General features: G+C 35.5%; 1 protein-coding gene across 1 annotated transcript in view; it reads right to left on the bottom strand.

Moving 5' to 3' along the window:
• The window catches only part of LOC136028528 (titin-like), a 524,102-nt gene that overhangs the window by 263,321 nt on the left and 246,035 nt on the right, over positions 1-14,746 (bottom strand). The window contains exons 38-39 of the mRNA XM_065706373.1: positions 8,634-8,769; positions 3,100-3,186 (exon numbers count right to left, since the gene is read on the bottom strand). Coding sequence (XP_065562445.1) covers positions 3,100-3,186; positions 8,634-8,769 — 223 coding nt within the window. The remainder of the gene's footprint in view (positions 1-3,099; positions 3,187-8,633; positions 8,770-14,746) is intronic.

The raw sequence follows: 14,746 nt of genomic DNA, 5'->3' as shown, positions 1-14,746 counted from the left end.
GTCCTAAAATTTTGCAAGAGGGCTCATTCGAACGGAAATGAAAAGTTCTAGTGTCCTTTTTAAATGAACAAAAAATTGGAGGGCACCTAGGGCCCCTCCCACGCTCATTTTTTCCCAAAGTCGTCGTATCGAAATTCTGAGATAGCCGTTTTATTCAGCATAGTCGAAAAACCTTATAACTATGTCTTTTGGGACGACTTACTCCCCCACAGTCCCCGTGGGAGGGGCTGCAAGTTACAAACTTTGACCAGTGTTTCCACATGGTAATGGTTATTGGGAAGTGTACAGACGTTTTCAGGGGATTTTTTGGTTGGGAGGAGGGGTTGAAAAGAGGGGGTTATGTGGGGGAAACTTTCCATGGAGGAATTTGCCATGGGGGAAGAAGATTTCCGTGAAGGGGGCGCAGCATTTTCTAGCATTATTTAAAAAACAATGAAAAAATAAATATGAAAATTTTTTTCAAATGAAAGCAAGGAGCAGCATTAAAACTTAAAACGAACAAAAATTATTACGAATATAAGAGGTTCACCTCTTCCTAATACCTCACTCTTTACGCTAAAGTGTTTTTAGTCATTTCAACTATTTATTCTACGGCCTTTGTGATCCAGGGGAAAAAAATTTAAGCTTTTGTGTAAAGAGCGAGGTATTGACGAGTGGGCGAACCCTCTCATATACGTAATAAAAATATAAGAATGTAGAAGTTTGTTACGTAAGCTAATTCGTAAGTTACTTATATCTTTTACTAATGAAAACATTCGTAAAAAATTTAAAGTTCTAGTTGCCTTTTTAAGTACGCAAGAAATTGGAAGGCAGCTGGGCCTCCTCCCCCCTCCTTTTTTCTCTAAATAATTCGATCAAAACTATGGGAAAGCCAATTAGCCAAATAAATAAATATGCAAATTTCGCTTTAATTATTCATCTGCGGAGAGCTGAAATCAAAACATGGATTAACTAAAAAACATTCAGAAATTAAATAAAAAAACTAATTTTTTTTTAACTGAAAGTAAGGAGTGACATTAAAACTTAAAACGAGCAGAAATTACCCCGTATATGAAAGGGACTGTTCGACGCCCTGCTCTTTACGCTAAAGTTTCTACTGTTTCAAAAAGTAGAGTTGAGAGAAAGAGTCAAACTTTAGCGTAAAGAGCAGGGCGTTGAAGAAGGAACAGCCCCTTTCATATACGGGGTAATTTCTGCTCGATTTACGTTTTAATGTCGCTCCTTACTTTCAGTTAAAAAACTTTTTTTTATTTATTTAATTTTGTATAAAAGCCCAATTCATGTAAAGAAATATGCATTAAATCCTCTCTCTTGTGATTTCGACTCCACCTCAGAAATTAATGCAGATCGACCAGATACAGGGGATCGGGAATTTTCCCTTTTTTTAGTGAGAATACAAACAAAAGTTGTATTTTATAATCTAGGGAGGTCTGTTTTATTACAAATATACGAAAAACGTTGGTGGAAATGCCCCACCCCTCCTAGTTTTGAAAAATATCATTTGGTGAATAATCAAATAATGCCTTTCCTCTAGTTTTTGAAAAATAGCTTTTTTTACTTTCAAATTGAAAACGAATGCACGTTCCTCCGTGCATTTTCGTGAATCGGCATCCTGAACAGACCAAAGAGTACGGAAAATTGATAGGAGGGAAAAGCATGGTGCTGCACCAGGGGTTTGTTTGGGGTTATAATACAAATTCTTAGGGTCGCCGTTGAAACTTTAGAAGCAAGTGTCTTTCGAATTTTCCTTTAAACGTTTTATCCCCTAGTACTGCTGAATTGGGCTTTTATTTTATACAAGTAGAGTAACTCTTGCTACACAAAAGAAAGAATATAATTTTTAGGATAGACCTAACCAATCAAGACGATCAAAATAAGAAGTCAAAATTTTTAAAAGAAAGCCGGAGATTGACCGCAAATGCAGCATAGTATAAATTAATTAAATAATCAATTATGACGCCGATTGAATTGAGTAGAAAGAGTCATTATTTACCTCCGTGTGCTGTCATTGGCTAGTGCAGGGGATTTCTCCAGTAAAATGTTTACCTAGTCAAGGAGCCTCATGAAGCTCTATCTCTACTGGACAAAAATGGCGACTGATAACTTAAATTTTATGATCAAACATTACTAAAAAGTCAAACCACCGAAAACCCTCGACAACGCCTGTGAAAAATATTTGTCCAATGAGCCCTCGCCCCCTCTCTATAGATAATAAAAATTATTATATGAAAGACCATTTTTTACATGTTAGCCACCCTTCCTCCCAATGAACGTTTTTCGGAGATTAACATCTTTAAGGGATGATTTATTTGCTATAAAGACTGCAATCTACCGTATTGATTGGAGGCAGTAGCCTCCTTAAGGAATGGATAACGCCGGATATGTAAATATCCTAAGAAATGGATCGAAATCCAACAAAAAAAATCCATTTTTTTCAAACTAAAGTAAAACAACGTCAAAATTAAAACAAACAAAAGTTATTAAATGTATAAGGTGGATTGTCAACCTCCTAGAGCCTTAAATCATTAAGCAAAATTTTTCTTTGTATTGTAGATAATTACAAATACGTTCAACATATAAATTATATTCTCAAGTGCTAAAGCATATATGTTAGATAACATAAGATTATTATCTATATTGGACAATTTCTGCACATTTTAAGATTTAACGTCATTCGTTACTTTTTTTTGCAATGATATTATTTTTCTCATGTACATAAGACAGATAGGAAAGTAAAAAAAAAAGTATACGGCACTAGACCCTTAAAGTCCAAACCGGAGTGCTGATCTCCGTTTCAAGCCTTCCAGTCAGAAAGCACAATGGGGGAAGGGATTATCCTGTGTTTTCACCCATCCTTCCTGCTTACATTCCCCAGATTTCTCCAGGTACCTATTTAGACCTGGGTTGACTCTGGCTGAGATTTCACATTCACGCAACTGACCCCCGTCCCAAACCAAATAACCAGCCACACCAGGAATCGAACCCCCGCCCTTCGGGCAAAAGATTCCAAACCTAATGCACCATCCGCTCGGCTAGGACGGCTCCATCAGTTGTATCCTAGACATATACAACTAGTATAATTTAGAAAACTTAAACTTACACTTTCAAAGCCGCAGAGTATTCTGACCCAGTCTCGTGTGTTGTTCCTCGGATTGTTACCTTGCATGAAGATTCAGCTTGACCCATCTAAACAGAAAAAAAGTTATCAATGAATAATTTGCTCTCTTTTTCCTATTACCCTTAATAGAATTCATCTAGAGACAGGCATAGCCAAATTTGAAGATATTACTCATCAAGCTTTCTAGTGCTAAATTCTAAGTCTGTCACAGAAAATGTTTAATTTCAGAGCAATGAGCACTTCTTTTTTTGAATAATTTTGTTTCGACCAAATAGAGTATCTTAAAATATATTATCTTAAATATAACGATGGAATATCTTAAAATAATTTAGCGAACCTTAGCGCCGGCTGACCATTGCAACGACAAATAACCCATTAGCAAATTCTCCCAGAGATTTGTGGTTTAACTGTGACATTTCACTGAAAAGACAATTAAATTTTGCATCCCTTTTATCGGCGAGCTTGTCAATCAAAGCGGGTGGCACCACATGGAACTCCCAAAGTGGCCAAGTTGCTCAAAAGATCATTCATTTGAGCTGATTCTTAGCGTTTTCTGAACAGGAATGAAGGAATTTTTTAAGGGATTGTTGTTTCCTGAGCTTTCAAAAGAATATTTTACCCCGTTTAATCAAAAATAAGATTCACACTTTCTGATGATGTAAGTTGCATGAAAACTGAATATTTCTATCTCCGGAACAGAGCGCAAGAAGTTAAAAAGGTTTTTCTTAGATTTCCAGGCGTTGGCTTTTAGTTTTCTACCATTTTTTCTGATATCCAAACTCTACAAATTAAGGTAAGACCACTCAATCAATTCTAAATAGTCTGGACAAACAAACTAAGAAAGCTTGTAACGGACAAGATAGGGAAACCCTTTAAGATACCGCATCCTCTTTACTATCCAAATAAAACGCATATTCTCTTCAGAGTTAGAGGATTTCCAGGAATATATCTCTTTGTGTGACTATAGCAGCCAGTGGCGTTAATTCATGAAAATGTAGGGAAAAGGAATTTATTTTTCAGAATACAGGGGGGGGGGGGCAATTTGGCACTTTTTCCGATCTGTTCAATGTAAATACAAAAAAAAAATGTTTTCGAAAATGTAGGGGGCAAATACCCTCTCCTCCACCTGACACTAATAGCGGCAAGAATTTTATGATAATTTAAAAAAATTTAAGAGAGAAAAACTGGTTTGATTTAAATCAAGCAGTGAACAAAACATACTAAAAACAAACACAGCAAAAAACATTAATCAATACAAAATTCCAAATTTGTCACCTCCAAATCCGGGAGCCTGTATCAACCGTAAAGAAAAAAAGGGAAAAAACAAAATAATTTAAATAATTAAAAAAACACAAAAACCCTTCACATCTATGCAAGAAGTCAATCGTGACTGAAAGGGTTCTAATAGCCAGCCTCTCTCGCTCGAAGTCTCCAGATTTGGACGTATTTCCTTATGATTTACCATATGTCACGTACAATTGACTTATTTTTGGTGTTTTCGAATCCGGGCCTGCTATAGGTAGCCCCCCCCCCCCAAAAAAATGAGTGCATTCTTGGGCGAAAATTATATGAATGAACATAATCATTTTTTGCAACTGAAAATTGTAAATTAATTCAAGTACTGGAGCTAGGAAAAAAAACACCAAAAAAACCAGATACATCAGAGATAATTGAAAATCAAATCTATACTATTAAAACGCCGCTGATCATATCTTTGACGTTTGTAATGGCTGGTATGATACCACTCCAATATTACTCATATCAGCATCTTTCTATTATATATTTAAATAAGAAAAAATGCACACCTATTTGCTTATCAAAATATGATTGTACTAAAACTGACAGCTACCCTAATGCTAGTGTAATGACAGCCCTATTACTCTTTTTTGCAACTGGTGCATTTGCATTTAGTTTTGTTTAATCAAGATATCTTGAAGTCAACCAATGCATGCAATTAAGACGTTTGAGAAGTTGAACTTATTTTATCAGATTTGTAGAGTAACATAACTTAAGATTCATGGGGCTCTCAGTACACCTACTTTAAGACAGCTAATATTTTATTCCTAGTTTACACAAGGGAACTGACCCCAGGCAGCTACCAGCAACGGTGATTTACTAATATGATTTATAGTGATATAGTTTCATAAATAATTCTTGTTCACATCACAAGCTTTTTATATATGAAGTCATTTTTATAAAGATGCAACCCATGAGAAGTCAAACAAGCCCCACTGGGTGTGCCTAATAGATCAACAAAGGGCAAGTAATCTCCTAGTATAAGCACTGTTGCCATTATTTAATATTTTTTGTCTTAAGACCTTGGTATGTAGCTATATAGCCCTTTGGGCCACTCACATCTCCCAGAAGGTCAAAGGTGCCTTAATTACAATGGTAGAGGGACTAAAAATGCTAGCGAGGGAGCCCATGTTTGGGTAGTGCACCGCCCAAAAATTCGTTCTGTATCCACAACTATTAACTGATTACAGAGACCACCCTGCCATTTCATCATAAATTAAAAAATAATTCAAGGAAATGAGGGCCTGAAGCAACATTTTAAATTCTTTTGTTTGTTTTTATACCCCTATATGCCATATTATTCAATAGTAAGTTACTTTACTTTTTTTTTTAGAGTAAATATTGGCTATATGACCGATACATTCATATAAGCCAACGACTCGAACAGGAAAAGCTAATTAAAAATGAAATTGAGATAAGAGAAAATTTTGACATGGGGGTAAAAAATGGGTACTTGTCTATTATATAAAACACGCTCGAGAAACTATAACTTGGAAATATGCTCCCAAAACGCAGTGTTACACTTCTAAAATATTACTTCTCGTAAGAGTACAAAGTCATGGTGTGTCCATTGATGCAGTCATTTGTTTTGGGCAACAACCCCTTATCCTCGAAAATATAATTATCGGTTCTTCGATCCTCGGCAAATCCCAAATCTTAATTTGAACATTCATGGTGAGACGTTATATTCTATCACTAGTCAAAGCAAAGTAACTGGTGTCCTCGAGAATAGCGTTAATAATGAACTAGGTCAACAATCACGCCAATAATGTCAGCTGACGCCGAAGCTCCCAATTTGATGATTCACAAATGACCTTCAAAATTTTGCTAAGAACTCTATTTTCGTCATATTTAATAGTCCTTCACTTCTCGAGTGTGTTTTATATAACAGAAAAGTACCAAAAAATGTTAAGTAATAAAATTAAAAATGTTAAGTAATAAAAGTAAAAACAGAAAAAAATGAGAATGCCAGAAAAATCTTGAGAGGGATACATGCCCCAACCCCTGGATCTGGCCCTGTCCTTGCTGTTGACAATTAGTTTGAACTTTTCATTCCGTCTTCTAAATTGAATGATGTGGTTCTATTGAAATAAAATTTAATGCCAAGTTCCTTAGTAGCCTGAATAGTTGGCAATTCGTTATATACAGATATAGCCGAACCAGCAATACAGGAACTACATCTCTAATCATATATGTATTTTTTTGTGAAGTCTCTATGACTGGATTTCCCTTGACTTAAACTCTTAATCCGTGTATGAACTATACGGAATTGAAACATTGGATAAAGCCACCATAAAAGGATGCTTGTAGTGTAAAATAGAATAGGAAAAAAGTTTATTATCAAGCAAACTCTCACAATATAGAAACTGCCAAACTCTTTGCCTTCAGTCAGCTAGCCTACATTTTATTAAAAAAAAAAAAAAAAAAAACATAGGTGAAATATGAAAACATTGCCTACAGCGACGAGTATTGCCTTCAGTTTGAGTTGTAGTGTCTCTCAGATTGGTAGCCATAATAAATATATGATGAACAATTTGGAAAGTAACGCTCTAAACACTAAAAGGTTGTAGATGGTCGTTGTATTAGAACACTCCAGATACATTTATTTCTCCATCGCGCAGACTTAGAAATCTTAGATAACTTAAGAGTCGTTGCTAATTTCACTCCTATTGCATCCTCTATCTGTTCAAAGCATTCCTCTATACGTCCTCCCAAGAATTTCCATTAATCCTTTCTTACAACCTCTTTCATCTCATTCGGAGATAAGGTGTAATCACCCGATAAGGGTGAGCTTCAGCAATATGTCATCTTTCATGGGAGAAAAAGATGTCCTAGCCGTATCAACATTTCTCTCCTTTTTGTCCTAGAAAGTGGGACCATGGAATCACATTTTTCGTCCTGCTTACTGTTTGGAACAGAGTCAGTCAGACGGGTGCCCAAAACAGCATTGACCATTCCTCTGGAGAACATCTAGAAAAACCTCCTCCACCCTCCGAAGCGCCCACGTTTCAGAACCATACTTGACCAACATCTTCACTGTAGCTTCCAATACTCTCATCTTTGTTCATAGACTTTGGTTCCTACTCTTCCGAACTTTCCTCAATTTGAAAAAACACCCTGAGCCTTGGCTCCGCTTTAAGCATCTTCATTACACCCACAATCTTTATTAATATTACTACCATGTAAGTAAAACTACCCACTTGATTAATCTTCTCGTTACCCAGCATCACATCTTCTCCGTCATTTGGCGAATCCTTTAAATGTATGAAGATTAATTTTTAAACTTATCCTTGCACCCTGAAATCTCAAAAACCTCTACAACATCATTTATTTTGTTAACATTTTCATACAAGACTATCATCAGCATAATCTAAGTGTTGGAGATTTTTACTTTTCCATTTGATTCCATGCTCTCCCATAGCCTTTCCAGTGTTCCTTAGGAAAAAGTCCGTCAAAATAATCAACATAAATGGGTATAGAACACAGCCCTGGTCAGCTACTGATTTTACACTAACCACCAATTGAATGTATTCAAAGGATCATTACATTGATACTTACAGTATCAACGCAATGTATCATTACAGTGCACTGTGCACTATGACCAAAGGATAGTGGCAACAGTGCAGACCATCTTTTTTCCTCTAAAGGATACAATACCAAAAATTATGGACTCTGAAAGCAAAATGTCTAAAAATTTTCTTAGATTTTTGTTAGCCAAAATGTTTGTTTCAGATCAAAATAGAGAATATTTGTCTGGGAAGATACCGGGAAAATTTTTGGGTAGATTGTCCCCTTTTATTATATTTTCTTCTGTAGATAATCCTTAGCTGGTAATTGTAATTTTAATACCATTCATATAATTAGAACCACCATGAACTAGGAAATTTTCTGTCATTTAGTTTTGTTTCAAATTTCAAAATTTAATCCGTTAAAAAATGAAGAAATCATGATACTGAACAAATGTGACAAATGTCAGCATAATAAAGACATGTATGTGAAATTTGCAGCAATAGTTTTGTACTGAGAAAAGTTTTTGAGAAAAAACAGAACTATGTTCTATAAGATGAGTTTTTCCAAGTTATTCAACAATAAATTTTTGACTTCAGAAGAAAAAAAGCCAAATGATGCTTAGAACTACAAAAAACCCTAGATCTGCCCTTTCAATCAGAAGACCATAAAATACACTGATTATTAGGGATCCTAACGGTTTAATCAATACCTCATTTGTTACAGCGCATGTATAGGTTCCAGCATCACGTCTTGAAGCATGGGAGACCTCTAGAGTCACTGTGCCGTCTCTATCCAATTTCATAGCATGCTTCCTGCTAGGTCTCAGTCTCAAGCCATCTCTGTGCCTGCAATTAAATATATCTTTAGTTAGTCGTTTGGTGGTGCAGTGGGTTTGATCTCAGCTTGTTTATACGGAACACAACGTTGTTTATACGAAGCCGGCTGTAGCAGCCCACTGCAGCGCCAACACAAGAACCTTAGCAGTCAAGAAACAATGTTAATCTGATACACTCTGATGTTAAGATCACACAGTTTTTCCTACATTGGTGGCAAATTGGTCTTACAATTATTGACTAGGCTTAAATAATTATAACCAAAAGTAGGGAAATAGATTTATACCAACAATTGGTCTCTGAGAGCATCTATGAAGAGTTCTATGGTGATGCAGTGGGTTTGATATCAGCTTGGTAATACTGGACTCAGAGTTTGAACCCAGCTATTTTAATAATACCAACAATTTGTCTTTGAGAACCTCTGTGCTCTGTGAAGCGTCCAATGTGAAGCAGTGGGTTTGATATCAGGTTGGTAGTAAGAAACCCAGAGTTCAAATCTAGATGTAGCAACACACTTTAGGACCATTTTTAATCACTTAGGGATGGATGGGAAAGCGTAGAGGTATCAAATATCGTTTAATTTCGACAGTACCAGTTTCTTTATGCTTCAATTTCCTTCATAACAGGATTAGTTACTTAAACCATCAATTATTTGACGATATATCTCTAGCTGAGGAATCCTGCGGGCAATAATTGCAATCCTTGTTCCAATGGGTAAGGGGTTACAGAAGAAGGAATTATGAGCCCGTGCCACCCTAAAATTTTAAAATTTCGCTGTTTTTCATGTCATTTCTTATACTTACTTTGTAATTCAACCTTTTTGACCATCTTTACAAAGTTTTGTCTTTTACTACGGATTAGTGTCTCCCAACATACCATAATAACTGTACTGGTGATTAGTCCCTCAAACGTTATACAAATTCTTAGATGATGTTGTTTAAGATAGACAATCTTCATGGAAAAGGTAAGGGCCAACGACCTTTAACTTATCCCTAGCAATAGTGGTGAAAGTCGTCTCGTCAAAAGTATTGGGATCGAGTTCCAAGTGTGCCGTATTCAAGAACTACATTAAACGTTACTAGCCTCTTAAGGGAATGAGCAGATTGCAGCACATCAATAGACTAATGGAATACAATTTCCTAATTTATTTAGAAACTTTTCGTCAAACTATTATAACTTAAAATTTGTTAGTAAGAGTTTAGCTTTGCTTGAAAAGAATAAAGCGTTAATTCTAGTAATGTTTTCTATAACATTAAAAAATATGTACAATGGTTTTAAATAGGTATCAATAATATTAATTTAAAGAGAGTGTTTTTACTAATTTTTATTATACGCCTTTGAAGTGGTATAGTTTTAAGGACTCTTATTCCTTTCTTTACTTAAAATTGATCAATATGAAATTCAAAAACAAATAAAATTCAGGGTCAAGCTTATTTCTTTATTAGTTTTTTTTTCGTTCTATATGTCCCTTTCTAGTGACTACTCTGCAGATAGAAGGCACTCTGCAAGCATAATTGCAGTTTACTGATAAATGATTTGCTGTCGTTCATTTTGCAATTAAATTAAAAGGAAACGAGTTTTTTTCAACTGAAAGTAAGGAGCGACATTAAAACTTACAACAAACAGAAATTATTGCATATGTGAGGGGGTATCCTCTCCTCAATGCCTCGCTCTTTACATTGAAGTTTTTTTTTTACTTTTGAAAAAGACTATCAAATTGATTAAAGATCCCTTGTGTTTCAAGAGTCATTGTTAAATAATTGGAATAAAAAGTCACATTTTAACATAAGAAACGATGTATTGAGGAGGGGGCGACCCCCTCATATACATAATATTTTCTATTCGTTTTAAGTTTTAATGTTGCTCCTTACTTTCACTTGGAAAAACTTTTTTTATTCAATTTTTGATCGCTTTTTAAATAATATCGAAAAATCCAGCCCTGCCCTCCATGAAAGATCCATTCCCTACAAAAATCCCTCTTATGTACCCCTCCTCCCCCGCCAGAAAATAGCCAATATTGTCGTTAACAATAGGTAAAGTTCATAGCTTCTATTCCTTCCCATGGAGGCTGTGGGGGGATCAAATAAACCTCGAACATATAGCTTTATGATCTGTCGACTATGCTGAGCAAGACTGCTATATCAAGATTCTTATCCGGAGACTTTGAGAAAAAATGGACGAGGGAACGGACTAGCTGCCTTCAGCATTTTGGACGCTTAAAAAATTACTGAAACTCTGGATTTGCCACCAAAAGAGCCCCCTCCCGATCTTTTAGTATAACTGGTTCGATACGATCATCCTGGGAAAAAGTAAATAAAAATGCATCCGTGATTTTGCTTCTAAATAAAGATCTCTAATATGATAAATCTGATGTTTTGGTTTTCATTCAGATCACTGGATGTTTTAGGGATTTCCCTCCTTTTCCAAATTGGGCTAATTTTTCTCAGGCTGGTAACTTTCGATGGGTAACATTAAATTTGATGACTTTTATACATTCTGAATAAGCATCAAAATTCAATCTTTTGACGTATCCATTGTTACCAAGACTCGGTTTCTTAGTGTTGGTCACTACTGAGCCGCATCGCTCCTTACTTCAAGTTCATTACCACGAACTGTTTGGCAATCAGAACACTGTTTATTTATAATCCACAACTCTTCCCGCTCTTTACGCTAAAGTTTTTTACTGTTTAAAAAAGTAAATTTGCGAGAAAGAGTCAAACTTTAGCGTAAGGAGCGGTGGAGGGGACAGCTCCTTTCATATACAGAATAATTACTGTTCGTTTTAAGTTAGTGGCTCCTTACTTTCAGTTAAGAAAACTTGTTCTTCTTATTTTATTTCTGAACGTTTTTGAACTAATTCAGGGTTTGATTTTGGCTCACCATGCATGAATGACTAAAAAAAAAATTCATATCAATTTAATTTTTTTGGCTAAATGGTTTTCTTAAAGTTTTGATCGGACGTTTTTTGAGAAAAATGGGCCGGAGATGGGATCTAGTTGCCCTCCAATTGTTTTGGTTACTTAAAAAGGTCACTAGAACTTTTAATTTTATTTGCGAACGTTTTTATTAGTAATAAATATACATAATATACGACTTAATTTACGGAACGAACTTCTATATTCATATATTTTATTACGTGTATGAGGGGGTTTTCAATACCTCACTATTTACACTTAAGATCAAATTTTGTTCCAATTCTTTACGAATGACCCCTGAATCACAAAGGCCGTTTAATTAGAATAAATAGCTCTTTTGAGATTACTGAAGATACTTTAGCGTTAAGAGGGAGATATTGAGGAGGGGAAAAGCCTCTCATATACGTAATAATTTCTGTTCATTTTAAGTGTTAATGTTGCTCCTTACTTTCAGTTCAAGAAACTTTTTTAATTTATTTATTTTCTCATTGTTTTTTTAATAATGCTGGAAAATCCAGCGCCCTTTCATGGACATTGTCTTCTCCCATGGATTCCTCCATGGAAATATCCTTCCATGTAACCCCCTCCCCCACCACCAGAAAAAATCCCCCCTGAAAACGCCTGTACACTTCCTAATAATCAATGCTATATGTAAACAATGGGCAAAGTTCATAACTTGCAGCCCTTCTCCCACGGACTGTGTTGGATTAAGTCGCCCTAAAAGACATAGCTATTAGATTTTTCGACTATGCTGAACAAAATGGCTATCTCAAAATTTTGATCGGAAGAATTTGAGAAAAAATGGACGAGGAAACGGACTAGCTGCCCTTCAATATTTTGGTCGCTTAAAAAAGGCATTGGAGCTTTTGATTTAACACCAAAAGAGCCCCCTCCTGATCTTCTAGTATAACTGGTTCGATATGATCACCCCTGGGGAAAAAATTAATATGCATCCGTGATTTTGCCTCTGGCGAAATATACAAAATTCCATATTTTTGTATATAGGAGCTTAAAACATCTGCAATAAAGTTCTCTGATATGATGAATATGATGCTTTGATTTTCATTAAGATCACTGGATATTTTAGGGGTTTCCCCCCGTTTTCCAAATTGGGCTAATTTTCTCAGGCTGGTGACTTTCGATGGGTGACATTAAATATGATGACTTTTATAGATTTTGAATAAGCATCAAAATTTGACCGGATTTGTAGGCACTGGTCTACAGACACTGGAATTTGACAAATGGTTTTTTGTAGAAAATAATTAAAATGGGAGAGCGGTCCATCAAAATGAGAAAAAAATCTGATGAATATTAAAGTATAAATCTAAAAAGCACAAATATAGTTTTCGCAAGAAAAAAGCAAAATAGAACATGCTTCTCATGCAAAAAAGTGATTTTCCTTGTTATTTAAGCCAAGAGACAGTAAGTTTCCTTATAGGGTTTTGGGCCAAGCCAATTTGAATGGTGTACTTTTGTTTGGTCATTTTAAGGGGTTTTAGGCTATTCTTTATGTAATTAAATAAAAAATAAGTTTTCTTAACTGAAAGTAAGGAGCAACATTAAAACTTAAAACGAACAGAAATTACCCCGAATATGAAAGGGGCTGTTCCCTCTTCAACGCCCTGCTCTTTACGCTAAAGTTTTTACTGTTTTAAAAATTAGAGTTGAGAGAAAGAGTCAAACTTTAGCGCAAAGAGCAGGGCGTTGAAGAGGGAACAGCCCTCTTTTTTTTTGCCATAGCAAAATAACGTGTTTTTTGCCGTAGCAAAAAACAGCAGATTTGCAGTCTCCGGTATTCGTCGTCATTACCTCTAGGATTCGAATTGGCCAGAGGGGAAAGCCCGCAAATTTGGCTAGGAATAAATCACCGATTTTAATGTTCGCAGGATTCATGCCTAGTAAATGACAGATTATAAAGTGAAAGAAACTTATCTTTCCGTGAGGGCCGAGCCTCACTAATGTATCCAAGTGAACAATATATCCAACTAATAACATAACTAATGTATCCAAGCCTCACTAATGTATCCAAGTGAACAAAATTTTTAATTTTATGAATGGCTTAAGAATATTAAGTGGAAACTTTCAGGGCATGATGAGGGGGATGTACAACTGACAAAAAGGCAATATGCGTATACTTCCTTATATGAAATTACTCCGTATATGAAAGAGGTTTTTCCTCTTTAACGCCCCGGTCTTTACGCTAAAGGTTTTTACTGTTTTAAGAGGTAGAGTTAAGAGAAAGAGTCAAACATAGCGTAAAGAGCGAGGCGTTGAAGAGGAAAAACCTCTTTCATATACGGAGCAATTTCATATAAGGAAGTATGCAAATATTGCCTTTTCGTCAGTTGTACATCCCCCTCATCATGCCCTGAAAATTTTCACTTAATATTCTTAAGCCATTCATAAAATTAAAAATCTTTATTTCGATCTGAATGTTTCTATTTCTCATAATATCAGAAAAAAAAACGTTATAACCGAGATTACCGAAAAAAATGAATTTAATTCAAAGAAGATGCCTGCAGTATCCTGATATGCTGCAGCATTGAACTAGCTCTCAAAGGGATTACAACTATTTGAACTTTTGAATAGTTTGAACTTGATTCCTTAGTCATGAATTAATTCAGTGACCACAGAAATTGTGCAATCTGATACTTGAATTTATCACACAATCAGATTTTTGGCGTTTTAAATTGAAAAAATTAGATACGATAGCCAAGTGTGGTGTGTAGAGAAAATTGGATATAATTTGCCTGCGCGTTAATTACACTTTTTAGTGTAGAGAAGGATTAGCAGTTGGGCCGACCTTGCACAGTTTGGACTGAGTGTTCACTTGGATACATTAGTGAGGCTCGGCCCTCACGGAAAGATACGTTTCTTTCACTTTATAATCTTTCATTTACTAGGCATGAATCCTGCGAACATTAAAATCGGTGATTTATTCCTAGCCAAATTTGCGGGCTATCCCCTCTAGCCAATTCGAATCCTAAAGGTAATGACGACGAATACCGGAGACTGCAAATTTGCTGTTTTTTTGCTACGGCGAAAAACACGTTTTTTGCTATGGCAAAAAAAGG

The sequence above is a fragment of the Artemia franciscana genome, chromosome 6 (assembly GCF_032884065.1).
Source record: "Artemia franciscana chromosome 6, ASM3288406v1, whole genome shotgun sequence".
NCBI lineage: Eukaryota > Metazoa > Arthropoda > Branchiopoda > Anostraca > Artemiidae > Artemia > Artemia franciscana.
Note: the sequence above shows the minus strand (reverse complement) of the source record. Positions and strands in the feature narration are given on the sequence as shown.